At 36.0% G+C, this 13,534-nt stretch overlaps 1 protein-coding gene across 5 annotated transcripts in view; it reads right to left on the minus strand.

Moving 5' to 3' along the window:
- Positions 1-13,534, minus strand: part of PDS5B (PDS5 cohesin associated factor B) — a 190,799-nt gene that overhangs the window by 21,321 nt on the left and 155,944 nt on the right. For all 5 annotated transcript variants that reach the window (XM_032403217.1, XM_032403215.1, XM_032403214.1 and 2 more), the window contains exons 23-24: positions 12,289-12,425; positions 10,106-10,229 (exon numbers count right to left, since the gene is read on the minus strand). In XM_032403217.1, coding sequence (XP_032259108.1) covers positions 10,106-10,229; positions 12,289-12,425 — 261 coding nt within the window. The remainder of the gene's footprint in view (positions 1-10,105; positions 10,230-12,288; positions 12,426-13,534) is intronic.

Consider the following 13,534-nt stretch of genomic DNA (forward strand, 5'->3'; position numbering starts at 1 on the left):
TAGGGCTGGATCCCAGGACCCTGGGATCATGACCTGAGCCAAAGGCAGATGCTTAACTGACTGAGTCACCCAGGTGCCCTGAATGTACTTTTAAAACAGATAAAACTAGTACATATAAATCCATCCTAAGTTAAGGTATTAAAAATAGTTTAAACAGTATCTCATACTAGGCTACCTCAGTTACTGAGCAAGATAAAACTCTGTCCAATTTATATATTTTAGATTTTCATATATTTTGCATTTTCAGATTAAAATGCACAACTCTAATCAATTTCAGAAACACCAAATTACTTTCAGTTCTATAAATGAACCAACTGTTCATTACCGCTGTGCCTGTTTCCCTCATACTCCCTCTCCTAAACCACCCACCTCCATTCTCCTAACCAACTCCTCCTCAACTCTAACAATGGCTCCTCTAGCTTCAGAAATCATTGTGGAGTCTTTATCAGGCATCCAGCTCTGTGCCCTCTTAGCATTCTATGTATATCTGCAGCATAGCATTTACTATACAGTATTAAAATATTGGTTTATAGGTCTTACCTATCACTGCTCATTCCGTAAAGACAAGAACTATATCTTTATTCACCTTTGTGCCTCTAAACTTAGCACAATATTTGATATACAGATTATCTGTGGAATAAACTATAGGACAAAGTTCAATATGATATTTAAGTCATATATGGGACATACAAAGATCTTCTATAGACATACAAAGACCTTCATAATTACACCTTACCCTCCACCAATTAACACAAAGTGTGGTATGTTTCATATTATTGCAATGTTATGTATACTATTTCTACTATCTATAATGTTCATTTTGTTTTTCTTCAAAACCTAGGTCATAACATCTTGCACTTATTTTTAAATCCTTATTTTGTATATCTTCTTTCATTTAATTTAAACTTCAGTTTATTTTCTCCCAAATAAAATCTTTTTAAAAAATGTATATATATAAACATATATTTATATATAAAAATTATATGTAAATTTACATTTATATATAAATAAAATATTTATACATAAAATTTTATTTATATATATTACATATATATGTATATATATATATATAAAGAAAATAATGGGCACCTGGATGGTTCAGTCAGTTAAGCATCTGCCTTTAGTTCAGGTCATGATCTTGGGGTCCTGGGATCAAGCTCTTGTCTGTCAGACTTTCTGCTCAGCAGGGAGTCTGCTTCTACCCTCTCCTTCTCCCCTATGCTGGTGCTCTCTCTCTCTCTCTCTCCTCAAATAAATAAAATCTTTTTTAAAAATTATATAAAAAATATAAATTTCAGTTTATTACACCAAATACCTTTTAGAAAGCATTCTAGCTTTCGTAGAAATATTATCTATTATCTACCCTCACACTCAACAAAATAAAGTTAATGTTAACTCATTCCTTCCTCAGTATTAAAATTCCCATGAGGGAAAGGAATCTTCATTATCTGATTATTTACTATGAAAATGCCCAATTACAAACTGTATAAGTGAACATATCACAAATATATTCACAAATGAGCATACCATTCATTAAAAAATTAATCTCCCCAACACATCCCTCCCCCCATTCAGATACATTCCCAACCAAGACCATGTCTGTCACTTTCTCACAAATCATTCAGGATCTAACAAAGCAAATTAATATGGCAAAGGTAGTAAGAGTCCAAAAAGTCATTAAAGTGAAGTTAGAGAGGAACTGTTAAATCATTTGCAAGCAACTGACACAGTGATAAAAGATGAGAAAATTGACAAGAATGATGACAAACAGATACATCAAATAGAATCATCTGAATAAAGATTTAAAAGATGAGTTCCTAGGAACTGAGGAAGTCTTCAAATGTTTATTTTGTTTTTTGCAAAGATGATTACCCTTTTCACTATGTTATAAAAGTTAAATGTGAAGTACAGGATAGAGTAATACAATTTTTATCAGAAAAAATATACTCTCAGAAAAGTAAACACTTGATACTTTCATGGTTATGGTTATAAACAATATTTGGTTCAATATAAGGAAAAAAGAAGATAGTGTCTAATACTACAGAACATTTTCCTCCAAAATAAAGTTCCAATTAAAAGCTTTTATTCACTACTAACTGTGAAATTAATTTTAGTCTGCATCTTATGTAAATTCACTTTTAGTGGCCTTTTCTAATACAAATTATCCACAAAACTACTGATGGTATCTTGCAAATAATTCAATTATTTTGTGTATCACACTGTATTATCAACACTTATTTATATTTTCTGTTCTCCTAAGAAGTTATGTTCTTGAGGGCAGTAGCCATGACTCACTCATCTCTGTATTTACAGAACCTAGAACAACGTACAGCACACAGTTCATGAATTGCATTCAAATTATAAAATACTCAGCTAATTAAATAACAGTAAGATTCGTATTATTGAATTTCTATTTCTCCAGGTTTGCTTTCTATTCAGATATATAACAAAGGCCTCTGAGACACAATACTCCTCTAAAGAGCTCAACTCAAGTAAGAGAAATAAACCACAGGTACATAAATAAAGAAAGCACAAGACATGTATGTATCAGAGGACTGTAGATAAAATCTGCGGGGAATAAAAATGAGACCAGCTGTAAGAATCTGAGCAAGTTTTGTGGAGAAGTTTGTGTTTAAGCCTTGATTTGCAAAAAGGGTCGGATTTGGATGTGAAGAAATGGGAGGGCGAGAAGAAAGACAGAGGCAGCAAACTACAGGCACATAAAAGAAAAAAATTATTCAGCTTCACACACATGAGGGTAGATAAGGGTAGTGGGTTAAAAATGTATATTTGGGTCGACAAATTAGAAGGGCTCAAATGGCCAAGCTGTAAAATATATGCACTTTTTTCTTTTTTACAAGTGTAAGGTCCTAAATATTTTCTTTTAAGATTTTATTTGACAGAGAGAAAGAGACAGCAAGAGAGGGAACACAGGCAAGGTAAGTGTGAGAGGGAAAAGCAGGCTTCCCACTGAGCAGGGTCCCCAGGACCCTGGAATCATGACCTGAGCCGAAGGCAGACACTTAACGGCTGAGTCACCCAGGCGCCCCAAGGTCCTAAATATTTTTGACTGGGGGAATAATATGATTGGAACTGTGATAGGGAAATTTAACTCACAGTGGAGAAGAAAAGTCTCACAATAGTCTAGGTCAGAGCTAATGATGATTATGGTGGTTAAGAATAGTTAAGAAGATACGAATGAAAAGATATAATAAGTATAGGACAGATTATCTGCACTTTTGCAATAAGGTGCAAGGACAAGCAAATAGTCAAAAATAAATCATGCTTTTCAATCTAAGAATGCCATTTGGATTTATTTAATGCTTACTGAGGCTCTACATCTCAATAAAGAATAGATTTAGGAAAGATTATGAATTTAGTCTTCACATTCACAGAACACAAAAGTTTCAAATTTCTGTTTAACGTAGAAGTGGGACCAGACTCTGACTTGAAAAAAGCTAATGTTGCTAGTATGGGAGTCATCTACATAGACAATGCGACGGCCAAAAAAGAAATGTGTAAGTGGAAAATTTAGTCATGGGCAGATCCACATAGAAAACATGTATTTACAAGGGTGCCGGGGTGGCTCAGTTGACTGAGCGACTGCCTTTGGCTCAGGCTCAGGTCATGCTCTTGGGGTCCTGGAATCGAGCCCCACGTCAGGATGTTCCCTGCTCAGTGGGGAGCCTGCTTCTCCCTCCGCCCTTCCCCTCGCCCAATCATGCTCTTGGTCTCACTCTCTCTCAAATAAATAAAATCTTTTAAAAAAGAAAGAAAATATACATTTAAAGTGAAGAAAAAAAACAACCAAAAATGTAGTCAGAGAAGCATGACAAAAATCAGGAGATAGAAACTGAGGAGAATTTCAAGAATAAAGATGCCATGAGCTCTGTCAAATAATGCAGAAAGGACATGTATAATGAAGACTAAGATACTGGATTTGATGCCTTTAACAAAGCATTTTTGGAAAAAGAAGGAAGGCAAAAGCCAAAAGTATGAGTAATGAGGAGTGAGAGATAAAAGGGTAAGACAGACAAAGATACGGATTACTCTTTGAGGTTTGGAGGTTTAAAAAAGAGAGATAGGCATGTGGTTTACAAGAACAGCAGAATTAGGGAAAGGTTTTGTTCACAAGAGGGTAACTCCATGTCTGTAAGTTGTGAGAATATGCTAATAACTAACTTTTAACAATAAACATATGTTCCACAGTCAACAGAATTCAAAAACCATCTTAAAACAGGCAATTTGAACTTCCACCTTGGGAATTTGGTGATTGAGATAGTAATATATAACATATAGTGTGCTAGAAAATCTCTAGAAGTCCATAAGTGTGGATGCTTTTCACAGAGGACATTGTACAATTTGTACATACTTCTTATACACAGTAAGTTTCAAACAAAGCCCATTTCTTTCACATATTTCCATACTTCTGTAAAAATTTCCACTTCAATACTGGTAGCATCAACACCCTTAGAAATATCAGACCAAGAACATGATAAATCAACAGACTGCTAGAATCACCAATTAAAAAAAAAAAAAATTACAAAGGTTTTCTTCTAAGAAATTTAATATATACTTTTTAAACAATTTTCACTTTCTTGCAAAATAAAATTATCTCTAAAATTAAATGAGGAAAACTAAACCAGGAAATTATGGACTCCCCAAAATCCCATTTTCAAATGGGTCAGTGTGAATATCTGAATTACAACACTAAAACTAAAACAAATTATAAACAGGATTTGGAATAGCTATTTTAAAGACTAAAGCACCAAAAACTTACAAAATGATTACAATTAAAAAACAAATGACTGTTTATGTCTAGGGGTCACACATAAGCACTAATTTTTAAATAAGCAGAAGGAAGGGTGGAGAGAAAAATTATAATTATCCCTGAAAGAAATGCCAAATTCTTATACATAAGACTACTTGGAAAAGAACAAGAAAATCCAGTGTAAAATGACCAAATAATGAATTAAAAACTCATACTGAAATATCAAATTTACTATTATGGAAGTCCTTTTTAATTTTCTCAATGACGCTAAAAACTTCCAAAGTGATCAAATATTATGTTACTCTAATATGAAATCTGTAAGACTGAGTATGAATCCATTAGTATCACTGTTAATAATTTGAAAATTTAACTGGCTTGAATAACAAGAAATGCTTCTGACCTAAAATTAATCTATACTGTATCTTTACAAAACTGTAAATTTCTGCATATTTTTTTCTTCCATTTAAGAATTAAATACATTCAGGGGGAGGAGCAAGATGGCGGAGGAGTAGGAGACCTAAATTTCGTCTGGTCCCAGGAATTCAGCTAGATAGGGATCAAACCATTCTGAACACTTACAAACTCAACAGGAGACTGAAGAAAAGAATAGCAGGAACTCTCTGAACAGAAAAGCGACCACTTTCAGGAAGGTAAGGATGTGCAGAGAAGTGAATCTGAGGCGATATTCAGGAGGGTAGACGGCGGGGGAAGGGGCCTCCGTCGGCCGCTACCGGCAAGTGAGAGAGCCCCGCAGCACAAAATCGGAACTTTTAGAAGTTGGCTCCAGTGAGGGACGTCGCTCCAGTGGCTAAGCAGGGGGTGGAACCCTCGCGGGACAGTGTGGTTTCAGGACCCTCGCGGTCACAGAAAGACAGGGGGAGCCTGAGTGTGGCAGAGCTCCCAGGTATCGGAGCAGGGAAGCGAGCTGCAGAGACAGAGCTGAGGAGCGGGCTCTCAGCTCGGGGTTGCCATAAACCGTGATCCCTGGCACAGCTGGGCCTCTGCTCCTCCAGCAGGGACCCAACAAGCAGCAGATCCAGGGAGACTCCCCTTCCTCCCCCAGGAGGAGCGGCGCGGGAGCACACTGCAGGGATCTGCTGGGTTTGGAGACTCCACACAAGTCGGGTGCCAGAGATAGAAACGCTCTGTCACAGGCCAGGTGAGCACGGAGTGCGGCCGGAGACTGGGGAGACGGGAGTGATTGACTGCTTTTCTCTGGGGGCTCACTGAGGAGTGGGGTCCCAAGTTCTCGGCTCCTCCAGGGCGGAGACTGGGAAACCGCCATTTCACTCTCGTCCTCCAAAGCTCTATGGAAAGCTTGCAGGGAACAAAAGCTACCGAGAGCAAACCCAAGCAGATTACTTAGCCCGGACCAGCAAGGGTGGGGCAATTCCGCCTCTGGCAAAGACATCTGGGAACCAGGCAACAGGCCCCTCCCCCAGAAGATCAGCAAGAACAGCCAGCCAAGACCAAGTTTACTGATCAATGAGAATGGCAGAACTCCAGCGCTAGGGGAATACAGCACATAGAATTCATGGCTTTTTTCCCATGATTCTTTAGTCTTTCAAAGTTAATTTTTTTTTAACTTTCATTTTTTCTTTTTTTGAATTTTTCTATTTCCCTTTTTCCACCAACATCTTATCAATCCCATTTATAAAAAATCTTTTTTATTTTTCACTTTGAGTCATATTCTATCCCTTCATAGTAGTTAACCTTATATTTGGTATATATATATAAGTTTTCTCTCTTTAAAATTTTGGGATACAGTTTCTTCTAACAGACCAAAATATACCCTAAATCTCTAGTGTATGGCTTTGTTCTACTCTCCTGCCTGATCACATTCTCTCCTTTTTTTTAAAATCCTCTTCTTTCTTTTTTCAACCAACTTATCAATTTCTTTCATAAAATCTTTTATAATTTTCATCTTTACAGTCATATTCCATCCCTTTTGATATTAACCCTTATTTTTGTACATATATAAGTTTTCCTTTCTTTAAAATTTTGGGAGCCACTTTCTTCTAACAGACCAAAATACGCCCAAAATTTAGTGTGCGGCACTGATCTATGCACCAGCCTGATCATATATGATCATACTCTGGTTTTTTGTTTGTTTTTATCTTTTTCTTTTTTTTTTCTTTTTTCTTTCTTTCCCTTTCTTTTCCCCCAGTTTCAGGTCTCTTCTGATTTGTTTAGTGTATATTTTTTGGGGAACGTTGTTACCCTGTTAGCGTTTTGTTCTCTCATTCATCTATTCTCCTCTGGACGAAATGACAAGATGGAAAAAATCACCTCAAAAAAAAAGAACAAGAGGCAGTACTGATTGCCAAGGACCTGATCAGTATGGACATCAGTAAGATGTCGGAACTAGAGTTCAGAAAGACGATTTTAAGGATACTAGCTGGGCTTGAAAAAAGCATGGAAGATATTAGAGAAACCCTTTCTGGAGAGATAAAAGAACTAAAATCTAACGAAGTTGAAATAAAAAACGCTATTAATGAGATGCAATCAAAAATGGAGGCTCTGCTAGGATAAATGAGGCAGAAGAGAGAATTAGTGATATAGAAGACCAAATGATGGAAAATAAAGAAGATGAGAAAAAGAGGAGATAAACAACTAGAGGATCACGAGGGCAGAATTCGAGAGATAAGTGATACTGTAAGACGAAACAATATTAGAATAAGTGGGATCCCAGAAGAAGAAGAAAGAGGGGGGCAGAAGGTATATTGGAGCAAATTATAGCAGAGAACTTCCCTAATTTGGGGAAGAAAACAGGTATCAAAATCCAGGAGGCACAGAGAACCACCCTCAAAATCAATAAAAATAGGTCAACACCCTGACATCTAATAGTAAAACTTACGGAGTCTCAGAGACAAAGAGAAAATCCTGAAAGCAGCTCGGGAGAAAAGATCTGTAACCTACAATGGTAGAAACATTAGATTGACAAAAGACCTATCCACAGAGACCTGGCAGGCCAGAAAGGACTGGCATGATATATTCAGAGCACTAAATGAGAAAAATATGCAGCCAAGAATACTATATCCAGCTAGCCTGTCACTGAAAATAGAAGGAGTGATAAAAAGCTTCCAGGACAAACAAAAACTAAAGGAATTTGCAAACACAAAACCAGCCCTACAACAAATATTGAAAGGGGTCCTCTAAGCAAAGAGAGAGCCTAAAAGTAACATAGACCAGAAAGGAACACAGACAATATACAGTAACAGTCACCTTACAGGCAATACAATGGCACTCAATTCCTATCTTTCAATAGTTACCCTGAATGTAAATGAGCTAAATGCCCCAATCAAAAGACACAGGCTATCAGATTGGATAAAAAAACAAGACCCATCGATATGCTGCCTGCAACAGACTCATTTTAGACCCAAAGACACCCCCAGACTGAAAGTGAGGGGGTGCAAAACCATTTACCATGCTAATGGACACCAAAAGAAAGCAGGGGTGGCAATGCTTATATCAGACGAATTAGATTTTAAACCAAAGACTATAATAAGAGATGAGGAGAGACACTACATCATACTTAAAGGGTCTATCCAACAAGAAGATCTAACAATTGTAAATATCTTTTCCCCTAACATGGGAGCAGCCAATTATATAAGCCTATTAATAACAAAAGCAAAGAAAAATTAACAAGTCAGGAAATGACAGATGTTGGCAGGGATGCGGAGAAAGGGGAACCCTCCTACACTGTTGGTAGGAATGCAAGCTGGTGCAGCCACTCTGGAAAACAGTATGGAGATTTCTCAAAAAGTTGAAAACAGAGCTACCGTATGATCCAGCAATTGCACTACTGGGTATTTACCCCAAAGATACAAAAGTAGGGATCCGAAAGGGTACGTGCACCCCGATGTTTATAGCAGCAATGTCCACAATAGCCAAACTGTGGAAAGAGCCAAGATGTCCATCGACAGATGAATGGATAAAGAAGATGTGGTATATATATACAATGGAATATTATGCAGCCATCAAAAGGAATGAAATCTTGCCATTTGCAACGACGTGGATAGAACTGGAGAGTGTTATGCTGAGCGAAATAAGTCAATCAGAGAAAGACATGTATCATATGACCTCACTGATATGAGGAATTCTTAATCTCAGGAAACAAACTGAGGGTTGCTGGAATGGTAGGGGTGGGAGGGATGGGGTGGCTGGGTAATAGACATTGGGGAGGGTATGTGCTATGGTGAGTGTTGTGAATTGTGTAAGACTGTTGAATCACAGACCTGTACCTCTGAAACAAATAGTACATTACATGTTAAGAAAAAAAAAAAAGAAGAAGATAGCAGGAAGGGAAGAATGGAGGGGGGGAAATCAGACGAACCATGAAAGACAATGGACTCTGAGAAACAAAGTGAGGGTTCTAGAAGGGAGGGGGGTGGGGGGATGGGTTAGCCTGGTGATGGGTATTAAAGAGGGCACGTACTGCACGGAGCACTGGGTGTTATACGCAAAGGATGAATCATGGAATACTACATCAAAAACTAATGATGTAATGTATGGTGATTAACATAATAAAAAGAAAAAGAACTAAATACATTCAAATCCTCATTTACAAACAATCCAAATCTGTGAATTCACCTACTCACTAAAATTTATTTGTAACCCCAAAATCAACGCTTGAAGCATTTTCAGGGTCACTGGTGTACATGAGCAGAGCAACAAACAATCTGAATCGTCTGACCCATGTCCCAGCTGAAGCTGAACAAAGCAATGCTTTGCCTGTTATGTCAGCTCTCATATTTAGAAACTATTGTCCTTTTGACAGTCTATTTAGTTCCACATTTTTTGTGTTTTTGTGCATTTGTTGGTGATTTTGTTGTTTAAAATAGCTCCCAAGCATAGTGCTGTTTAGTGTTTCTAAAAGCAAGAAGGTTGTGATGTGACTTAGGAAGAAAGTATGTTAGTGAAGCTTCATTGAGGCATGAGTTACAGCTCTGTTGGTCATGAGTTCAATGTTAATGACACGACTATATATTAAATAATTTATCTTTAAATTATGTACTGACAGACTGACAAAAATGTGACCAGAGGCTTGGAGAAACCACCCGTATATTTTCCTTATAAGCAATGGTTCAGTATTTGCTAATGCAGTGATTTGGGTGACTCTGTAGAACAGAACTACTACAAATAACAAGAATCAAATGTATTATGTTAGCAACCCAAAAATCAACAGTTTTAGAACTCTGAAACATTTCTCATGAATACATTTTCCAAAAGGAGACAATTCAAGACTTTTATCTCTACCATCATGGTGGACTTTTTTCTTCCTAAAAGTCAAAGACCATATAAAGTCATATTCTGTTTGGCCACCTTCCTTACATTGATAGCTAATGCGCAGAGCTGATACTGTTCTAATGTGATGATTTCATGATAACAAGGTTCTTGTGCCAGCTTCACAATAGCACTCCCAGCAGCAAGTCTCAGACGTGACATATCTGGTTTACTAAAAAATAAGCAAGAAAGAAAGTAAGTTAGAGTTCTAAATGTTTACACAAAAACATTTCTATTTGCTATACCTAATTTTGTAAAAATTCCTGTGGCCAAAAAAAGGATGGAGCACAAACACCCTATTATGTTTACTTAACTTTGGAAGATGGTGTCTAATACTACAAAACTCTTCTCTATACTAAAGTCATTTAATTCCCTCATCCTACACAAAACAGCTTTTAGAGAAGCTTAAAAAAAATCTATTTGTATGTTTAGTTATTGGGTCTAAAGTCTTCCACTATGGATTTTTTATGGATATGTGCTTACTTACAGATTACGTACAAAAATGTCCTAACTTGTTAATCAAGTCAACTAAAACTAATGTGCTAAGTACAAAAGAAGAATGAAAGCAGGTGTAGTGGAAAACATCACAATTTTTAGTTAGAATTCAACTGTTCAAATATTACCAAGAAGCTCCTTTTAAATTTAAGAAAACTTCTGCTGAATAGGACACACCTCAAAGATTAGTAAACTCTTAACTAATAAATACATCTGAACAATCCTTCCTTATATAGTGATATATTAGATAAATTACAGGGATTTCAGACTGAAAAGGAGGGAAAGTTGTAACTTCTTAACTAGTGCCCCCTATGTTCTTCCACAGTAAAAGATTCAATATTCATGAAACAAGTATGTGTCTACCGTATATACAGCAAGCACTGAGAGTGACATAAAAGACACACTCTTGGTCTTCTAAAATCTAATGATTGAATTGATTTAAGAATCCCCCCTTAACTTTCTTTTCTTTCTTTTTTTTTTTTTTTAAAGATTTTATTTACTTATTTGACAGAGAGAGACACAGCGAGAGAGGGAACACAAGCAGGGGGAGTGGCAGAGGGAGAAGCAGACTTCCCGCAGAGCAAGGAGCCCAATGCGGGGCTCAATCCCAGGACACTGGGATCATGACCTGAGCCGAAGGCAGACGGTTAACGACTGAGCCACCCAGGTACCCCAACCCCCCCTTAACTTTCTAAGGATCATGTAAAAATACTGACTGAATGCATGCCAGCATTTATAAGGTTCTGTATTCAGTGCATCAACAGCAATATTCCAAGTGGCTATTATATCAACCACCACTAAAGGAAAGTCTGTTTTTCTTACTGGAGCTTATTTTGTATAAAGATAAATAATTAAATTAAATATTTTACAACTAAGTTTTTGAAGACTGAATTTCTATATAAAAACTTGTTTTAAAAGTGAACTAATGTAATTCACATATATTTGCAGAATTCAAATACACATTTGATTTCATTAAAGAATAACATGAATAAAAACAGGTGAAATGAGATCTAAATAAGCCCATAAATAATGACTAATTTAATTATAATAGCTAGACAAGATAAGTATAATCATTATCTCCATTTTATAAATGAAGAAACTGAGACATAAGGAGGTTAAAGTAATTTGCTGGTAAATGGTGGTGTCAGGATTTGAATCCAGGCTCCAGGGTCCACTTTTTCAATCACCATACTAAACCACATCTTTCAAACAAAACAAAGTGCATGCGTTTATATAATTTACATCTAGTACATTTTTAAGTTTGCATATATTTCTACTTCTGGAAATAGATTCAGTAAGTTGTCTTCTACCTAGTGTGTTCTTTTTCCTTTAGACATTAACAAGAACGGAAAACATCAGTTACTAATAAGTTACTAACCATTTTCACACATTAGATATTCAAAAAAGTAAACATCTGTTGTTTAAAAATATTTACAATATATAGCAATACCCTGCCTCTGACATATGACTGCCATTTTGAAATGATCACTGTACAAAAGCATATTACAATAAAAATATATGCACACATACATAGGAATACTAACTACTTTTTTTTGTATTTTATTTTTTTAAATTTTTTACCTTTTTTTATGTTCAATTATAGCCAACATATAGCACATCATTAGTTTTTGATGTAGTGTTCAACTAGCTACTTTCTTAAAAAGAAACTGCACCATTAAACAATTATACCAGATACTGAGATAGTGTGCAATAATTTTGAAATAATAATTACATACCTAATTTTTCCCTGTTCTGTCAAGTCTCCATCACTATGCAATATTGTAGTTAACAATCTTAAGGTAGATGTTCCTGATTTACTGTGATTATTTTTCATTCCAAGGAGCCATCGAACCATCATTTTAATAGCCTGAATCTATTCAAAAGACAAATTGACAAATACAACATTACTACATTTTAAAGAAATTCTGTATCAACCTTAAAAAAAGTGAAATGGTTTTAATGGATGCTTTTTAAGAAAAGTAAAGGAAAAAAGAATCATTCTTTTCTGCATATATCAAGATAACTGGATGTCTTAAAGATGTTTTACCCTCCCACCCAAGCAACTGACAAATGAATGATTTAACTAAAGACTGGTTCTTTTTGTTTTTTTGTTTCCCCATCATAAACTCTATTCTTTAAACTCACAGTAAAATCATGTTAACTTCCCTAGTCAGAAAACTTAATTTCCCAACTGCAAATTATATTCCCATTTTTTGTGCTACATTTTATAATTACGAAGTACTTAAGTACTTCAAACCCTGTTATTGCCTCTCATATTTCCAACAACTCTTTTTGATGGGGTGCATACTACCTCTTTTTCACATATTATCTTAGCTTTTTACAGGTCTATGGCTCAGGAGCTAAGTGGGTCTTGAACAATGGCATGTGGCAGACACTCTTCAGATCCCTTTTCTGGGCCATTTGTTAAGCATGAGCTTAACTGCAGGAAGCCTGCCTTCTAGTCCAGTGCTGCTTGACTAAACAAAACTGCTGCTTGATACCAATGCTGAGAAAACAGGTTTATGCTGGAACTCAGAAGCATCAAGCATCATTCCATCAGCTACTCTATAGGTCTACAGAAACAGTATTAGAATCTGAAGCTGGAATAACATGACAAAGTATTTCCTAATATAAAATATAAACCAGTATACACATACATACACAATATGAATGGATTTACACGAAACTACAACTAGAAAAACAGTATTTAATATATTTGTTCCTGGCCTACACACCTTGGACAGTGGATTGAAATGAGGTCTACGTCAGAGACTGTAGATCATTTTAGTAAATCAATACTCTCTACACTAGCGATAAGCCGTCTTTTATGTATTACTTGTAATTCAAGGAATAACAGGTTGAACTTTTTAAAAATCAAAATAAAAAGTTTTATCAAATCCCATGGAAAAGATGAATAGTCTTAAAATAGTCTTAAAACCTAGATGACCATCTTTGCTGAACAGGAGATGCACACAAGAAAAT

This window comes from Phoca vitulina, unplaced genomic scaffold (genome assembly GCF_004348235.1).
Source record: "Phoca vitulina isolate PV1807 unplaced genomic scaffold, GSC_HSeal_1.0 scaffold5, whole genome shotgun sequence".
Taxonomy (NCBI): domain Eukaryota; kingdom Metazoa; phylum Chordata; class Mammalia; order Carnivora; family Phocidae; genus Phoca; species Phoca vitulina.